At 44.0% G+C, this 18,468-nt stretch overlaps 1 protein-coding gene across 1 annotated transcript; it reads left to right on the top strand.

The window, feature by feature from the left end:
• Positions 1–6,451: 6,451 nt before the first annotated feature.
• Positions 6,452–18,163, top strand: LOC133622622 (leucine-rich repeat-containing protein 3-like). The gene is made up of 2 exons (XM_061985451.2): positions 6,452–6,567; positions 16,953–18,163. Exon 2 carries the CDS (start codon positions 17,104–17,106, stop codon positions 17,932–17,934), a length of 831 nt encoding a protein of 276 aa, XP_061841435.1. The 5' UTR covers positions 6,452–6,567; positions 16,953–17,103; the 3' UTR covers positions 17,935–18,163.
• Positions 18,164–18,468: the final 305 nt, after the last annotated feature.

Here is an 18,468-nt window from a genome sequence, read left to right on the forward strand (position 1 = left end):
GAAACTAATGGGTAACCATGGAAACAAGACAAGGGAGTGAAAAGCCAGAAACTAAAGAGTCCAATAACTAAACAAAACAAAACATGATTACACAGACATGACAAACGGGAGCAAACGGGGCAAAAAATAAATGAATATATAAAGATTTTGTCATTTCCTTTAAGCCGATGGTCATTCAACATCGATGGAACGCCATTAAGGCTGAAAGAAACCGCATAAAATTGTCGTCCAGGGGTGGCGGTGCACTTCATCTCCAATGAGAGAGCAGGTGGGAGTTTTGCCAGAAATCCGACAAGATGACTTAGGATGTTAAACAATTGCCTTGGCAGGTCCCAGGCCACTCGGTGTCTATCAAGTGAATCCATCCCAATGATTATCCAGCACAAAGACAAAACTTGCGTTGGACTGTTTTGACATTTGGACTCTGGGGCCGCTGTCAAGACGACTGAAGGAGAAAGCAAATGCTTACGCGCCGAAATGCTTGAGTAGTCGATATTTAATCATACAGACACTTCAGGTGGTCATAGCGACTACCTTCAAAGGTCTTTAGTCAGCGTGTGCATGACAGGCGACATATTGAAGTCCTCCATTAGGGCAGAGTGACTGCAGGTGTTGCGTATGACAAATGGCGGTGTGTGTGACAAGGACTAAACAATCACTCAGAGAATGCATGAGAGGACTGAGGTGGTGGCACGGGTGGTGTAAAAATGAAGCTCAAGATCCTATCGATGCCGTTCATGCCTGTCCTAAATTGTACCAAATCTTCTTTAGTTGATCCAGATATTGTTCATATTAATGTATTAAACGACGTGCAAATTTCAAAGCAGAGGACCGATTCTTGTAAATCAGCCAAATAGAGAGTGCAGTTCATTTAGAGCAGGGATCGGCAACCAAAAACGTTGAAAGAGCCATATTGGACCAAAAATAGAACAAACTAATCTGTCTAGAGCCGTCTTATAATGAAGGCAACACATGACGTAAGTGTCTATATTAGCTATAATAGCCTACTATCAAAAGGACTATGAAGCAAATCTTCGTTGACAGAAATATTGAAATGTAATATTTATTCTACACATTTTTACAACATTAGAAACCATTACAGAATCGGTGACAAAGGGCAGCCTTGGCGGAGTCCAACCCTCACTGGAAACGGGTCCGACTTACTGCCAGCAATGCGGACCAAGCTCTGACACTGATCATACAGGGAGCGAACCGCCACAATAAGACAGTCCGTTACCCCATACTCTCTAGCACTCCCCACAGGACTTCCCGGGGTACACGGTCGAATGCCTTCTCCAAGTCCACAAAGCACATGTAGACTGGTTGGGCAAACTCCCATGCACCCTCAAGGACCCTGCCGAGAGTATAGAGCTGGTCCACAGTTCCACGACCAGGACGAAAACTACACTGTTCCTCCTGAATCCGAGGTTCGACTATCCGGCGTAGCCTCCTCTCCAGTACACCTGAATAGACCTTACCTGATGGCTTCATCTGGCCAAGATCTTCAGCTCTCGCTGGATTGGTTCGCAGCCGAGTGTGAAGCAACTGGGATGGGAATCAGCACCTCCAAGTCCGAGTCCATGGTTCTCGCCCGGAAAAGGGTGGAGTGCCATCTCCGGGTTGGGGAGGAGATCTTGCCCCAAGTGGAGGAGTTCAAGTACCTCGGAGTCTTGTTCACGAGTGAGGGAAGAGTGGATCATGAGATTGACAGGCGGATTGGTGCGGCGTCTTCAGTAATGCAGACGCTGTATCGATCCGTTGTGGTGAAGAAGGAGCTGAGCCGGAAGGCAAAGCTCTCGATTTACCGGTCGATCTACGTTCCCATCCTCACCTATGATCATGAGCTTTGGGTCATGACCGAAAGGACAAGATCACGGGTACAAGCGGCCGAAATGAGTTTCCTCCGCCGGGTGGCGGGGCTCTCTCTTAGAGATAGGGTGAGAAGCTCTGTCATCCGGGGGGAGCTCAAAGTAAAGCCGCTGCTCCTCCACATCGAGAGGAGCCATTTGAGGTGGTTCGGGCATCTGGTCAAGATGCCACCCGAACGCCTCCCTAGGGAGGTGTTTAGGGCACGTCCGACCGGTAGGAGGCCACGGGGAAGACCCAGGACACATTGGGAAGACTATATATCCCGGCTGGCCTGGGAACGCCTCGGGAACCCCCGGGAAGAGCTGGACGAAGTGGCTGGGGAGAGGGAAGTCTGGGCTTCCCTGCTTAGGCTGCTGCCCCCGCGACCCGACCTCGGATAAGCGGAAGAAGATGGATGGATGGATGGATGGATAGAAACCATTAGTAAATCAGAGGCTACTCAGAAGGTGAGATAACTCCTGTAAATTACTGACTTTTAAAAAAAGGGACAAGCGGTAGAAAATGGATGAATGGATATTTAAATGTTCACAGACGCTGTATGTTTATACAATGATCGATTTTATTCTAATTGTAATAAGACCCTCCTGTAATAAAAGGAATAAATGGACATTCCTCCCATGCTATCCACTTCTGCACATCTGTTGGTCATCTTGTTTTTAAAATTGTTCGTTTTTTAAATAGTGTCCACCGTAGCGACTGATGCTCAACTTTAAATAATACAGGTAGAGGCAACAGCTTTTGATGATGTGTCACAATTTTAAAGGCAAAAACACTAAAAATTGTAATGTCAAGTTATAAATATACTGAAGTATCAGTGTTGTCAACACCGGCACTGATCGCCCACCCCTACTTGCTACCCTCCATTTGGGTTTATTGTGTCATGTTAATCTTCTGTGTGGAATTTAGTATTGGACTATACTGTGGTTTTATTTTTACCGCAGCGATATCGACAGCTGTAGGAGTTGACCCTGTATTCGTTCCTGCCAAAACCTTCACTCGTCAGCCTAACGACGAGGTGCCAATGCAACTCTTGGGACAAGTTACCGCTGCTGAGCGGGCTCGTCGATGACGATTACGCGTCTGTTGCTACTGTGGCAGCCCGGACCATCACATCTCTAAATGAAAACCCTGCTCCTCAAGCTTCTTCTTCTCCTGCGGGGAACAAAAAACAGCCTGCTTCTAATGAATTGAGAGTACAAACAGTTATTGGAGGGCTCTTTAGGGCTCTCGCGAAGGGGAGAGGGGAATCCCATCCCTGTGCAATAAGCTGACCTGAATAACAATTTTTTTCCATAGCTGACAGTTTTGTGCAAGCTCTTCTGTCTTCCACATCAAATCAGTGTAGTTGGAGGTCACCCGCAATGACGTCGAGCTATCGGGTTGGGGGTTTGCCTCATGGTCTTCCACGGGTTGAACTGGAGAGAGGCTCTTGTCGAACAGTCAGGAGGAAGGCGGAGGACATGGTCGAACTAGCTGGTGCAACGTTGTGCAGCCAGGTAGGATGCTCTGGTCTGGCACGTGTGTGCTCTAAGCACTTAGTTGGAAACCCGCTGGGGCCACCTGATGTTCTCAACGGTTCTGAGAGCGCTGCTATCAAAGCCATCGATTCTTTCCGCCACAGTCTTGTTTACAGGCCCAGTCTCCGAGGCATAAAGCAAGGACTACAGATTTGTAAATTCAGAGCTTCACCTTGCGTGCGATGGTCTGGTACCACCAGAGCTGTTTCCAGAGTGACTAGTGCTTTTCTGCGGATGATCTCTGGTTTTCGGTACCCGTTGTCTGTCTCTATGGACACAAAGTTCTTAAAAAGTTCTACAATGTCAATACCAAGCCGCAGTGGAGGTAGATCCGGTCCATCACCGACATACATTAATTTGGTTTTCGTCCAGCGCACTTGGAAGCCAAGCTTTGCTGCCTCTTTACTGTATATGCTCAGAGCATCTCTCAGCTGGCTGTAGGATGTGTTAAGCAGGATGGTGTCGTCCTCGTACTTCAGGTCGGGTAGGTGGTAGATACCAAAGGACACTCCGGGGATCCACTCACAAACCTGGACATCAGGTGGTAAATGATGCAGTTGAAGAGGTCAGGAGCAGCCATGCAGCCAAAGCGAACGCCACTGGAGTTGCGAAACAGTCAGAGTATCAAAGACAGCTTTCAGATCTAGGAACCAGATTTAGAGATGGTGGTATTTACGGAATTTATAGGTTTTCCCTATCAGAAATGTGGTCTGTTGTGGAGCGGTTAGGCATAAAGCCAGCCTTCTGGGGACGGCGGCTGCTTCCAATGGCTGGCAGAGCTCAAGTCCTATTTAAGTCCCATTTTAAAACTCATTTGTATACTCTAGCCTTTAAATAGACCCCCCTTTTGGACCAGTAGATCTGCCGTCTCGTTTCTGCTCTGCCCCCCTCGCCTGCGTGGAGAGGTTGATAGGTGACCGCAGATGAAGCGCTAGCTGTTTAAAGTCGGGACCCGGGGTGGACCACTCATCTGTGCATCAGTTGGAGACGTCTCTGCGCTGCGGACTTGTCTCCACTCAAGATGATCCACTGCTGGCCCCACTATGGACTGGACTCTCACACTATTAACTAGATCTACTCGACATCCATTGCACCGGTCGCCGGTTTCTCATTGTATCCCATTGGGTTGAGTTTTTTCTTGCCCTGAAGTGGGACCTGAGCCGAGGATGTTGTCGTGGCTTGTGCAGCCCTTTGAGACACTTGTGATTAAGGGCTATATAAATAAACTTTGATTGATTGATTGACAAGTGAGCAAGTACCTGGTAAAGAGCTAGCCGTGGATGGAAAGTAGGGTGATGCCTCTGTGCCTCTTGACCAGAATACACAAAATGTAAATTTAATGTACAAACGTAAACCTTGGGGGTGTAAGTGCATGCTATTTAATGTGCTACATCATTGGTTTCATCATATAGTACAGGTAAATGTCATCATCATCATCGGCGATCACTCGAAACGAGTATCATTGTCCTCCTGTTGGTGGGTCCGTCAGGAGAACGTCTGTGCGTGGAATCTTTTAAAGTGGGGAGACTGGTGCACAGACAGCCACCACACTGTCCTTGGCAAATAGAAGGCGAGGGTCCAATGGCATGGAGGCCAAGACAATTGGGGGCCCATCTTTGCTGCAGCCTTCTTCCGCCTTTGTGACCGTTGTGGAGCTTCTTCGCAACCATTATCCGCCCACTCCGCCGTTGCGGGAGACGCGCAGACTCCAACGTCACTTCTTCGCTGTGGGGCGCTTTATCCGATGGCAAGTGAAACCTAGGATGACCGGCACCTCCTCACAGCTGCAGGAGGCTGCCGGAGCGCCGGTCTGTCGGAGGACCGCCTATGGTCATACTTGCCAACCTTGAGACCTCCGAATTCGGGAGATTGGTGGGGTCGTAGTAAACAGTAATGAAAACACAGTTGTTCTACTAACTGTACTGTACTTGCTGCTTACTTAAAAGAAGAAAAAAAAACACTTACCTTTCCCTATTTGAGTAGCTTTTGTTATGCAATTTGAGTACTGGCGAGCGATCTCTGAATCCGGGAACATATCCTTCACGAATTTGTTGAAAACATCCGCAAATCAGAACGGGATGTTGCTTGCAAGGTGGCCCATAATACTGCGTTCCCGCCGCCTTGTGCTTCTCCGACCATTCATGAGTGACTATATCCATTCGGCCACCGTGTTATGGGTTATAGATAAACCTATGGATAACGGAGACATATATAATAGTCTCCTTTTCACGTGAGAGGACGCTAAAGGCAGTGCCTTTAAGGCACGCCCCCAATATTGTTTGTCCGGCTGGAAATTTTGGATATTACAACTTGCCGTAGTTTTGAAGCAATGCATGATGGGAATCCGGATGTTGTGTGTCAGTGTATTAACGTGCCGGCTGGAATAAACACGCGCTGAGATATAGCTCCGTGCCTACTTTATGGGTTATAGATAAACCTATGGATAACGGAGACATATATAATAGTCTCCTTTTCAGGTGAGAGACGACGCTAAAGGCAGTGCCTTTAAGGCACGCCCCCCAATATAGTTGTCCGGCTGGAAATCGGGAGATTTTTCGGGAGAATGGTTGTCCCGGGAGATTTTCGGGAGAGGCACTGAAATTCGGGAGTCTCCCGGAAAATTCGGGAGGGTTGGCAAGTATGCCTATGGTGCGCCTACCTGCGTAGGGTGTGCTCCCCTAGCCTTTTGTCTTCCCAGACTAACCCACAAGGCAGCGGGGCAATTTACCCACAAGGTAAATGTAAGGTACATTGCAAAAGGTCAATATTGTAGTCAGTTCAATATCACAATAAAATGACCCATATAATCTTATAAGTTGCTAAAACAACCCACTGTAATAGTACAGCCAAATGAAATGACTGCATTATATTCTAACTGTCCAGTAGATGTAATTCAAGGGTCTGTGCAGTCTCAGAGAAGGAGACACACACACACACATGCACACACACGCACACACACACACGCACACACACACACACACACACAGCCTCTAAGCCACATCGACAGCAGCCAGAAAACTCACACTGAACACTTGGATCTTGGTGGCTGCAGTTGCTTTCTGCCCTTCATCTTCAGGAGGAGACAAGCCCTGGATGTATGATGCTGATTATTTCTGCACACTATCCATTCTACTAATTGTCTTAAACACTCGACCGGACAGAGGCAAGAGGAAATAGCCAGGTATGACTTCTTACTTGACTTTTTAGTTCACCATTTTGTGGTAAATTATATGAAGAGAAATTATACACGATGTGATACATGATACATGATATCATAGGATATAATTGTATTCATCCTACAATGGGGAAATGCATGTGATCTTTTTATTTTATTTTATTTTTTTAAATATATATATAAATATATATTAATACTGGGTAGAAAGACTCAAGAAAACAAAAACAAGGGATACAAATTTAAAGACAAAAGTTTGTGTTATTATTTGCGCAGTAAAGCGATTACTTTTTAATTTATGATTAATCGTGACTAATCGCTATAAATTCCAGTTCCAGGTTTGATCCCCGCTTCGGCCATCCTAGTCCCTGCCGTTGTGTCCTTGGGCAAGACACTTTACCCACCTGCCCCCAGTGCCACCCACACTGGTTTAAATGTAACTTCGATATTGGCTTTCACTGTGTAAAAGCGCTTTGAATCACTAGAGAAAAAGCGCTATATAAATATAATTCAATTCACAATTCACTTACTGACGTATGCATTGACCATACAACAACCTCTGCTACCTTTCAGGTAAAAGAGAAATCTGTGTTTATACATGATTCACCATTTTTTTGTACTATAAAAAAGGTACACCTAACATCCTTTCTTTGTCTCAATAATCGACGGCGCGTCTTATAACCCGGTGCGACTTGTGTATTTTTTTTTTATTCTGGTTGTGCTTACTCACCTCAAACCAATTTTGTGTGGTACAAGGTGTACTGATAAGTGTGAACAGTACATGGCAGTCACACATAAGAAAGATGTGTGGACTGCAGGTTGACGCCTGTTCAATAAATGACGCTAGCAAGCAAAACCAAAACGTTGATGTTTCATTGAGAATGTATATCATTACACACGGCGCTCAGAAATATGTCAAAAATATGTCAGTACGACTTTGGTAAGCTACAAAGCCACACCGCTTGATGGATTGTCGGCGCATTATGGCTACCATAGTCAGACGTACTATGCTTCAACATAGGAGTATTATTATGGTGTGTGTATAAGGTAAGGCATATTATCTGGCGTTTTGTTTCCCAAGACTATGCAAAAGCAACTTTTCTTCTGGTTCCTGCTGATTCATATTTGGGATCTGCATAAGTCCTGAAAATTTGCACGCGTCCACCTTTGTAGTCCGTGTCGACACCGTAGTCAATAAGCTTCTTCTTTTTCTCTAGTTTTAGGACACCAAAATAGCACCTATTAGGAGACGTATTATCCGGTGTTTTGTTTTGGCGTATAACGCAAAACCGACTTTTCTTACCTATCGGTACCTGCTGATGTGTATTTGGGATCTGCATAAGTCCCAAAAATGTGCGTGCGTCCTCGCTGTAGTCAATAAGCTCCTTCATTTTCTCTATCCTCTTGTTGCGGGGAGTTCATCCTCCGCTGTTACCATTTCCAATACAAAGTATTGTATAGTTGGTAATTAATCAGTCAGTGGACACCATATGGACGCAAAAACAACTACAACAAAAGATGACGGGGAGAAGACACGGTTGAAGGTGAGCCACGTGAATAAGATCGCCCATCAAGCGGCGCATCCTGAAGAGACGGTCAGAAAGCTGTCATGAAGTGGTGGTGACAAATCCCAAGATGCAGAGATGGCAGGCTTGGTACAAGAAAACATGGTTTTAATGTTCAAAAAAAGCAAGGAAAACACAAACCAGAAACCAGGAAACAGCAAACAGGGACAGGAGTCAGAATCCAGGGAATAGCTCACAGCATTCAAGAAACAGCAAGTCCACAGCATACAGCAAACAGGAACTAAAAGAGTCCAAAATCAACAGAACATAACTAAAACAAAACATGACCACAGAACATGACCGAGGACCCCCCCTTAAGGACAGATCCCAGATGTCCAAAAAAAAACAAAAAAACAAAGCAGGATGAAGAGTCATGGGAGGGCGGGAGGGGGACTTGGCGGTGGGTCACCAGACCAAGTGTCCCCGAATCCACCGAGTGAGAGTCAGGTGGCGGCGACGAAGATGGTCGGTAAAACATCATCTCTGCAAAATGTTGACCAAAGAACTACATGTCATGTAGACCACAAGGAAATGATTTAAATGTAGAAAAAAAACATAAAATGACCCCTTTAATGCGTCGATCCGTTGTGGTGAAGAAGGAGCTCTCAATTTACCGGTCGATCTACGTTCTCATCCTCACCTATGGTCATGAGCTTTGGGTTATGACCGAAAGGACAAGATCACGGGTACAAGCGGCCGAAATGAGAGATAGGGTGAGAAGCTCTGCCATCCGGGGGGAGCTCAAAGTAAAGCCGCTGCTCCTCCACATGGAGAGGAGCCAGATGAGGTGGTTCGGGCATCTGGTCAGGATGCCACCCAAACGCCTCCCTAGGGAGGTGTTTAGGGCACGTCCGACCGGTAGGAGGCCACAGGGAAGACCCAGGACACGTTGGGAAGACTATGTCTCCCGGCTGGCCTGGGAACGCCTCGGGATCCCTCGGGAAGAGCTGGTCAAAGTGACTGTTGAGAGGGAATTCTGGGCTTCCCTGCTTAGGCTGCTGCCCCCGCGACCCAACCTCGGATAAGCGGAAGAAGATGGATGGATGTCTAGAATCGTTCCCTCTCAGTTTGTGCTTTGACATTCACTCGTGTTCCTGCTGATGGATGCTGTGTGGTTTGACCTTCAGACTTCTGTGTACTACCACACGGTTAATCGTCTCAATTCTTTACATATTGACGAGTCCAGTGGTCCTCTGTGAAGGACGCCCTACTCTTTTTTATCTGAAACTCCATCAGCATCTCTCTCTTCTTTCGCCGTGTTTCCATCTTGCCCTGTCAGTCCACCTGGCAGCCCGCCGGGGCAGTCCGTGGGCCGTAATGCTGACTGCAGTCTAGTGAGTACTGTAACGCAGTCGTCTCTTGGCACGTCGCGCTTCGGAGTGTGCGGCTTGTAAAGATGATGTGTGGGCGTTATTTCATGTCCCGAGAGCTTTCTTCATATTAAAAATGGATTTAGAAAGTTGTAAACTTTTTTTTTTTAACGCTTTGGCTATAAAAATATGCCGCTAAACAGAACCAAAACTGCTGAAGTTTAGCAGAAACGAAGTACAGCACGAAGGGGGTTGTCACGGTTTACCTGACACATGAAAAGTGACGAATTGTAGGGCTGCGCTATCCATTTTAGCCGTCAGACGGCAGTAATGTGTTGAATAACTTAAAATGTGTTTTGTGGCAATTCAAACTTTGAGCACAGCGTCGGTTGCTATGTAAAGTGGCGCTTTCCATCATGTTCAGCAGACTGCATTGCAAAAGGTTTAACCCCCCCTCTTCCTCTCAACCAAGATCCACCTGGGAATGGGGCCATATGAATCCCTTTCCGATCGTATATTTGAAAAGTTCAGACCCAAAAACAAATATCTCAAATTTCCTTGTTTTGACTACCGTATTTTTCGGACTATAAGGCGCACTTAAAATCCTTTCATTTTCTCAAAAATCGACAGTGCGCATGTTAAACGGTGCTCCTAATGTACGGCATGATTCAAGTTGTGCTTACTGACCTCAAAGCAATTTTATTTGGTACATGGTGTAATGATAAGTGTGACCAGTAGATGGCAGTCATACATAAGAGATATGTGTAGACAGCAATATGATGGCAGTAAATAACACCAAAACTTTAAATGTGCCCTTACTCCGAAAAATAGGGTACATTTATGTTTTTTTTTTGTGGAGCATTTCATGAAACAGCCATCCTGCTAATGTGGGTTGCAATTGAGTTTGTTTTCACGACCAAAATGATCGTTCCGATTTGAAAAATACACATTTATTACAAAACTGGAATTTTGATAATTTTGTAAAAAAAAAATTAAAAAAAATCAGCAAAAACAGACTAATCCTATATGGTGTAAGCCAGGGGTGTCAAACTCAAATACAGAGTGGGCCAAAATTCAAAACTGAACAAAGCCGCGGGCCAAGGTTGAACAAATGAACCTTTTTGATAGGGACCCAAACAAGTTTTGCATTGAATATTGAACAAGCAAGGCTTATATAACTTTATAGTGACATGCAAAATCCAGTTTCAAATAATAATAATAATAATTAAAACATATCAAATACAATTTAAATAAAAATGTAATGCCTCTTTTCTATTTGCAGCCTTCTGAGGTAAATATCAACATTAACTTTTTCCACAGGCTAGTAAATTAGAAAATAAAATAACAATGAATAAACCAACCATTCAGGACTTTAATCTGCTCAGTTTGCAACACACTGATCTAATCTGATGTGCCCAAGGCAGATACCTGACATTTTTTCTTGGATGCTAGTTCATTGAGCGTAGCTGAGGCAACCTTCATTATCGAACAAAGTTGTTCATCAGTCATTATATCTCGTAGTCCACCCGGACCACAATCTTGGGGGCGTGCTTTAAAGGCACTGCGTTTATCGTCCTCCACGAGCTGTCGTCACGTCTGCTTTTCATCCATTCCAACAACGTGCCCGCCCAGTCACATAATATATGCTGCTTCGGCACGCACACACATGTAAATGCTACGCATACTTGGCCAACAGCAATACAGGTTACACTGACGGTGCCCGTATAAACAACTTTAACACAGTTAGAAATATGCGCCACACTGTGAATCCACACCAAACAAGAATGACAAACACATTTCGGGAGAACTTCCGCACCGTAACACAACATAAACACAACAAAACAAATACCCAGAATCCCATGCAGCCCTAACTCTTCCGGGCTGCAACATACACCCCCGCTACCACCAAATCCCCCACCACCCTCCGTGCGTCGGTTGAGGCGGGCGGGGTTTGAGAGTCTCCCAGAAGGGTTAGCAAGTATAAGAATTAGTCGGCGGGCCAGCTCTAGTGTTAATTTGATTATCGCCTCAAGGGTCAAGTGAAATTACACGGCGGGACAAATTTGGCCCGCGGGCCAGAGTTTGACAACCATGGTGTAAGCTATTTGTCTTACAGAGGGATTGTGGGAACAGATCAGTTTTTTTAGGAGTGCTTTTTCCATCACTGTAATGAATACCCAGCAATATGTTTGGAGGAGAAAAGGTGAGGCCTTTAATCCCAGGAACACCATGCCTACCGTCAGGCATGGTGGTGGTAGTATTATGCTCTGGGCCTGTTTTGCTGCCAATAGAACTGGTGCTTTACAGAGAGTAAATGGGACAATGAAAAAGGAGGATTGCCTCCAAATTCTTCAGGACAAGCTAAAATCATCAGCCCGGAGGTTGGGTCTTGGGCGCAGTTGGGTGTTCCAACAGGACAATGACCCCGAACTCACGTCAAAAGTGGTAAAGGAATGGCTAAATCAGGCTAGAATTAAGGTTTCAGAATTGTATTGTTTCTATGTTGATAAACAACAGCAGAAGTACCATGAAATTCTGTTAAAATGTTGGTAACTGTACGTTGAAAGAGAGCAGAAAAGGTTTCCTGTTAATTCTACCTAAAGTGCTGGTTGCAATTTATACAAATAAGATGTGAACGCATTGGCCATTAATTGTTGTTTACTTGCTTGTTTGTATACATAATTCATGACCTAATTCCCAGTCATTCTCAAACTGTGGTACGCATACCACTAGTATAACTTGATTAAAGTGTAATGTTATTTTCCTACATTCAAAAACAGTGTTATTGTTAAGTGTGTAATGTTACAATGGCCAAAAAATATTAAATATACTTGTTGAATAAAACCTCTGCTTAGTTTTTACGGAATACTTAGTCTTACTACACTATTGTATTTTAATGTTGGTCATGATGTACTCGGTGGAAAAAGTTGGAGAACCACTGCCTTGCGAGAAATAACAGGAATATAGAAAACTTCACCTGCAGTGTTCAGTATTTATTTCTCAGTCACACTGGAAGGATTTTTTTTGGCTAAAAAGTTACTGAATCAAACACATTTCGGTTTACTGAATCGTTTCGGATCGGATCGTTCTACATAAACTGATACCTCAAATTATGATTTGAATCAAATTGTTCTTAAAGGGGAACATTATCAGCAGACCTATGTAAGCGTCAATATATACCTTCATGTTGCAGAAAAAAGACCATATATTTTTTTAACCGATTTGAGAACTCTAAATGGGTGAATTTTGGCGAATTAAACGTCTTTCTAATATTCGCTCTCGGAGCGATGACGTCATAACGTGGCGTCACATCGGGAAGCAATCCGCCATTTTCTCAAACACCGAGTCAAATCAGCTCTGTTATTTTCCGTTTTTTCGACTGTTTTCCGTACCTTGGAGACATCATGCCTCGTGGGTGTGTTGTCGGAGGGTGTAACAACACCAACAGGGACGGATTCAAGTTGCACCAGTGGCCCAAAGATGCCAAAGTGGCAAGAAATTGGACGTTTGTTCCGCACACTTTACCCACGAAAGCTATGCTACGACAGAGATGGCAAGAATGTGTGGATATCCTGCGACACTCAAAGCAGATGCATTTCCAACGATCAAGTCAAAGAAATCTGCCGCCAGACCCCCATTGAATCTGCCGGAGTGTGTGAGCAATTCAGGGACAAAGGACCTCGGTAGCAAGGCAAGCAATGGCGGCAGTTTGTTCCCGCAGACGAGCAAGCTAAACCCCCTGGATGTCTTGGCTCACACCGTCCCTTATGCCACCCAAGATGATCAAGAGAAGAATATCGACCCTAGCTTCCCTGGCCTGCTGACATCAACTCCAAAACTGAACAGATCAGCTTTCAGGAAAAGAGAGTGAATGAGGGTATGTCTACAGAATATATTAATTGATGAAAATTGGGCTGTCTGCACTCTCAAAGTGCATGTTGTTGCCAAATGTATTTCATATGCTGTAAACCTAGTTCATAGTTGTTAGTTTCCTTTAATGCCAAACAAACACATACCAATCGTTGGTTAGAAGGCGATCGCCGAATTCGTCCTCGCTTTCTCCCGTGTCGCTGGCTGTCGTGTCGTTTTCCTCGGTTTCGCTTGCATACGGTTCAAACCGATATGGCTCAATAGCTTCAGTTTCTTCTTCAATTTGGTTTTCGCTACCTGCCTCCACACTACAACCATCCGTTTCAATACATGCGTAATCTGTTGAATCGCTTAAGCCGCTGAAATCCGAGTCTGAATCCGAGCTAATGTCGCTATAGCTTGCTGTTCTTTCCGCCATGTTTGTTTGTGTTGGCATCACTATGTGACGTCACAGGAAAATGGACGGGTGTATATAACGATGGTTAAAATCAGGCAATTTGAAGCTTTTTTTAGGGATATTGCGTGATGGGTAAAATTTAGAAAAGAACTTCGAAAAATATAATAAGCCACTGGGAACTGATTTTTAATGGTTTTAACCATTCTGAAATGTAATGTTCCCCTTTAAAGCGAAGCGTTACACTCCTACAGATTATCGTAACTGTAATTATTAAGTTACCTTATGAAAGACTACAAGTCTTTTATCTGCATCGGAAGCGGCAGGAAAAAATGGAGCTGTTTGGCCACAATACCCAGCAATATGTTTGGAGGAGAAAAGGTGAGGGCTTTATTCCCAGGAACACCATACCTACTGTCAAGCATGGTGGTGGTAGTATTATGCTCTGGGCCTGTTTTGCTGCCAATGGAACTGGTGCTTTACAGAGAGTAAATGGGATAATGAAAAAGGAGGATTACCTCCAAATTCTTCAGGACAAGCTAAAATCATCAGCCCAGAGGTTGGGCCTTGGGCGCAGTTGGGTGTTCCAACAGGACAATGACCCCAAACTCACGTCAAAAGTGGTAAATAAATGGCAAAATCAGGCTATAATGAAGGTTTTAGAATGACCTTTCCAAAGTCCTGACTTATACGTGTGGACAATGCTGAAGAAACAAGTCCATGTCAGAAAACCAACAAATTTAGCTGAACTGCACCAACTTTGTCAAGAGGAGTGGTCAAAAATTCAAGCGGAAGCTTGTGGATGGCTACCAAAAGCGCCTTATTGCAGTGAAACTTGCCAAGGGACATGTAAGCAAATATTAACATTGCTGTATGTATACTTTTGACCCAGCACATTTGCTCACATTTTCAGTAGACCCATAATAAATTCATAGAAGAACCAACATTCATGAATGTTTTTTTGTGACCAACAAGTATGTGCTCCAATCACTCTATCACAAACAAATAAGAGTTGTAGAAAGTATTGGAAACTCAAGACAGCCATGACATCATGTTCTTTACAAGTGTATGTCAACTAAGAATTGTTACAAATAAGAATCGCACTTAATTGGCAAATCGAAATTGCGTTCATCGTCTTTTGCATCTGAACTTTACAATTGTATCTGAGGCAATTCAGTCCATCAAAGCAGAACAAGCTAACACCTGCAGAGCACTACCACCATGCTGAAGTGACCAATCGCCATCATCGTGTTGCCCCCTCTAGGGGTTGTGGCGTTAAACAACCACATAGAGTGGTTTTGCCCTGCAGCCTCACCTCTAGCTTTGTCCTACCAACATAGTCACAACATAGTCCCTCTTTCTCACATGACCAAACCATCTCAGTGTTGCCTCTCCGACCTTGACGTCCAGACATCCGACATAAGTTGTTTCTCTGATCTTCTGCTTTCTAATTCCGTCCATCCTCGTCTACCCCTAAAAAAATCGTAAGGTCAGTCATCTTGCTGTGACTGACCTTCATTCCTCTCTTGGATTTTGCTCTCACTGCAGATCACAATGTCATTTGGAAGCTGACTAACATGCCTGTCAGAAAAAATGTATGTAAATTATCAAAAAACTTTCTGTTTTCTGAGTTCCCAATGAACAGACAAGAGGCTGTCTTTGTTGCACCAAGCAAAGGCTTGGAAAATTCCATTGTGTCCGATGGGAGGAGACGGGAGGGGTTATCCATTGTCATCGAACACCTGCTCCAGCTGAATCCAGGACCAGCCCAAGCCCGAGGCATCTTTTTCTTTTGTGTTAATGTGACCGAAAACAATGACTGTTTACATACCTTTGGAAGCAGATGTTGTTGTGTAAACAGGGAGTGTCCAAATAAAGGAGGAGACGTAAACCTTTTTCGTCAGAGCGTGGGTGACACTGTAAGAGGTTACAGGTCGACACGTTTCTCCTCAATTGAGCAAAATTTAATTCTGCCTCTGTTTGATTCTTTGCTTCTTGTCTTGCTTAATAGATGTCATCAGTGTTTGAACCTGGCAATGCCTTTTAAAAGACATTACATCAGGGGTGCTCACACTTTTTCTGCAGGCGAGCTACTTTTCAATTGATCAAGTCGTGGGGATCTACCTCATTCATATATATCATTTGTATTTACTTATTTATGAAATATATGTTTTTGTTAACAAGTTAAAGGTGTTTAATGATAATGCAAGCATGTTTAACACATATAGTTAATATTGTTAATACATTAAAGGTGTTTAATGAAAATACAAGTATGTTTAATACATATGGTTAATATTGTTAACAAGTTAAAGGTGTTTAAAGATAATACAAGCATGTTTAACACATAGTTAATATTGTTAATACATTTAAGGTGTTTAATGATAATAAAATAATGTTTAATACATATAGTTAATATTGTTAACAAGTTAAAGGTGTTTAAAGATAATACAAGCATGTTTAACACATATAGTTAATATTGTTAACAAGTTAAAGGTGGTTAAAGATAATACAAGCATGTTTAACACATATAGTTAATATTGTTAACAAGTTAAAGGTGTTTAAAGATAATACAAGCATGTTTAACACATATAGATTCCTTTCTTTCATGAAGACAAGAATATAAGTTGGTGTATTACCTGATTGTGATGACTTGCATTGATTGGAATCAGACAGTGGTGCTGATAACGTCCGCATTTTCGAATGGAGGAGAAAAAAAGTCCTCCTTTCTGTCCAATACCACATGAAAGTGGTTGGTTTTTGGCATCTTATTTGTCCAGCTTCCGTACTCCTTTGTATACACTTTACAAGAAATACATTGTCGGCAAACTCCGTAGCTTGCTAGCTTGTGCACGCCAGCTTTCTGAGACTCTTATTTTGGTAGCGCAGGCAGGATGAAGCAGAGCTTTTATTGTGCAACTGTGCAGTCGGTCTTTGGAGTTTTGACGACAGGTACGGCGCCAGAGTCTGTTGAAATAAAGTGTTTCTCGCCTTCCAGTCGGTAATTTTAATGAGCTGGCAGCAGCCAGCGTCATCTCAGAAGACCCTCGGGTGCCGTGAATGTCAATCAAGTGACGAAAGTGACGTCATAGTGAAGATTTATGATCGCTCATTTTTAGGACTATTTTTTTAATGCCTGGCTGGTGATCGACTGACACACCCTCCGAGATCGACCGGTAGATCGTGATCGACGTAATGAGCACCCCTGCATTACATCATTTAAAAAAAACTAAAACATTATCTTGTTTTTTTTTCCAGTCAGCGGTGTTTGACCAGGATGGACCAAAACGACTCAAGTTCCTCTTGGGCGAATTACAACGACTGTGCTCCACTCTGACGTCTCGCCACTTCGCAATGTGAACTTGTGAAGATATTTGTTGCAGGATTAGGGCTCATCAGGAGGCAGCAGATGAAAGTTGAAAATGGCCCAAAAGATAATAGTTCTGGACTGATGGGAGCTCCTCCAAGGTCATTCAGTAGACCACCCAACTCTATTTCTACTTTCTTCTTGGGAGCTCTGTGGCTTCTCTCCACCATGGTGAACATCACACAAGCTTGCCCAAAAAGCTGCCATTGCGCCGACAGGAACGGTGCTGTGGTTCAGTGTACCTCACGTAACCTGGAGAACATCCCCTCAAATTTGCCCCAGAACACTGTGGTTCTCCTGCTCTCTTCCAACCGGATCAGACACGTCCCCAAGGAGGCCTTCGTGGACCTCCACCGCCTCAGGGAGCTGGACCTTTCCCACAACCTCATTGAAAGTTTGGAGGTTGGCGCCTTCCAGGGAAATTCAGAGGGCTTGAGGACGTTGGACCTTTCAAACAACCATCTCAGCAGTCTGCCTAAGGAAACCTTCTCCAAACTCCACGCCCGGGTGCGCTTGTCCAACAATCCCTGGCACTGCGAGTGCTCTTTGCAGGAGATACTGAGGGAGCTGAGACTCGACCCGGAGACGGTCAACGAGGTGAGCTGCTACACGTCGGTGCAGGAGGAGTACGTGGGGCAGCCGGTGATCCAGGTTCTAGACTCAGGTATCAACTTTTGCAATTTCCACCAGAAGACGACGGACGTGGCAATGTTTGTGGCCATGTTCTGCTGGTTCTCCATGGTGACCGCTTACATCATTTACTACATCCGGCACAACCAGGAGGATGCTAAAAGGCACATGGAGTACCTCAAGTCCCTGCCCAGCAGCTCCCATATCAGCAAGGACTTTGATGCGGCCAGCAGTGTGTTTTAAAAAAGTTGCACCTATGAATATAGATGAGTGTGCATTGATGCATATAGATGAAGGCCAAGTAGTGAATATGTTTGTGGCTTAGAGGTAAGCGATAAAAACCTACAGTGGTACTGTGCACATGTCATAAGTAGCAGTCGGGGAGTAGCTAAAATAATGCATTGTGCCCAAAAGAGCAAACATTTTGAATTGTAGCCAATTCTTCTCCAGGGTTCATTTAATCCAGGGGTCCTCAAACCAAACTACTGTTTCGCAGGTTTCTCTGCTCTTCAGGGGATTTTATAAAATCCCCTGAAGAGCAGAGAAACCTGCGAAACAGGCTTGTAGGGATAAAATAGCCTCTGTGTTTGTTCCTGACTTAACGTATATATACATATATATATATATATATATATATATATATATATATATATATAAAATACATTTTATTTGGTATTGTGCTTTTCAGGGTACTCAAAGACGCTTTACAGGATAAAAATGTAAATATAAAACAGTTCAAAGTAATAATACATAATACAGGAAATATAAAAGCAGTAC

Source organism: Nerophis lumbriciformis, linkage group LG23, assembly GCF_033978685.3.
Source record: "Nerophis lumbriciformis linkage group LG23, RoL_Nlum_v2.1, whole genome shotgun sequence".
In the NCBI taxonomy this organism is placed as follows: domain Eukaryota; kingdom Metazoa; phylum Chordata; class Actinopteri; order Syngnathiformes; family Syngnathidae; genus Nerophis; species Nerophis lumbriciformis.

Bases quoted from the DNA above. Each gene is read 5' to 3' on its own strand.
- LOC133622622 (XM_061985451.2), top strand. From the start codon at position 17,104: ATGAAAGTTGAAAATGGCCCAAAAGATAATAGTTCTGGACTGATGGGA.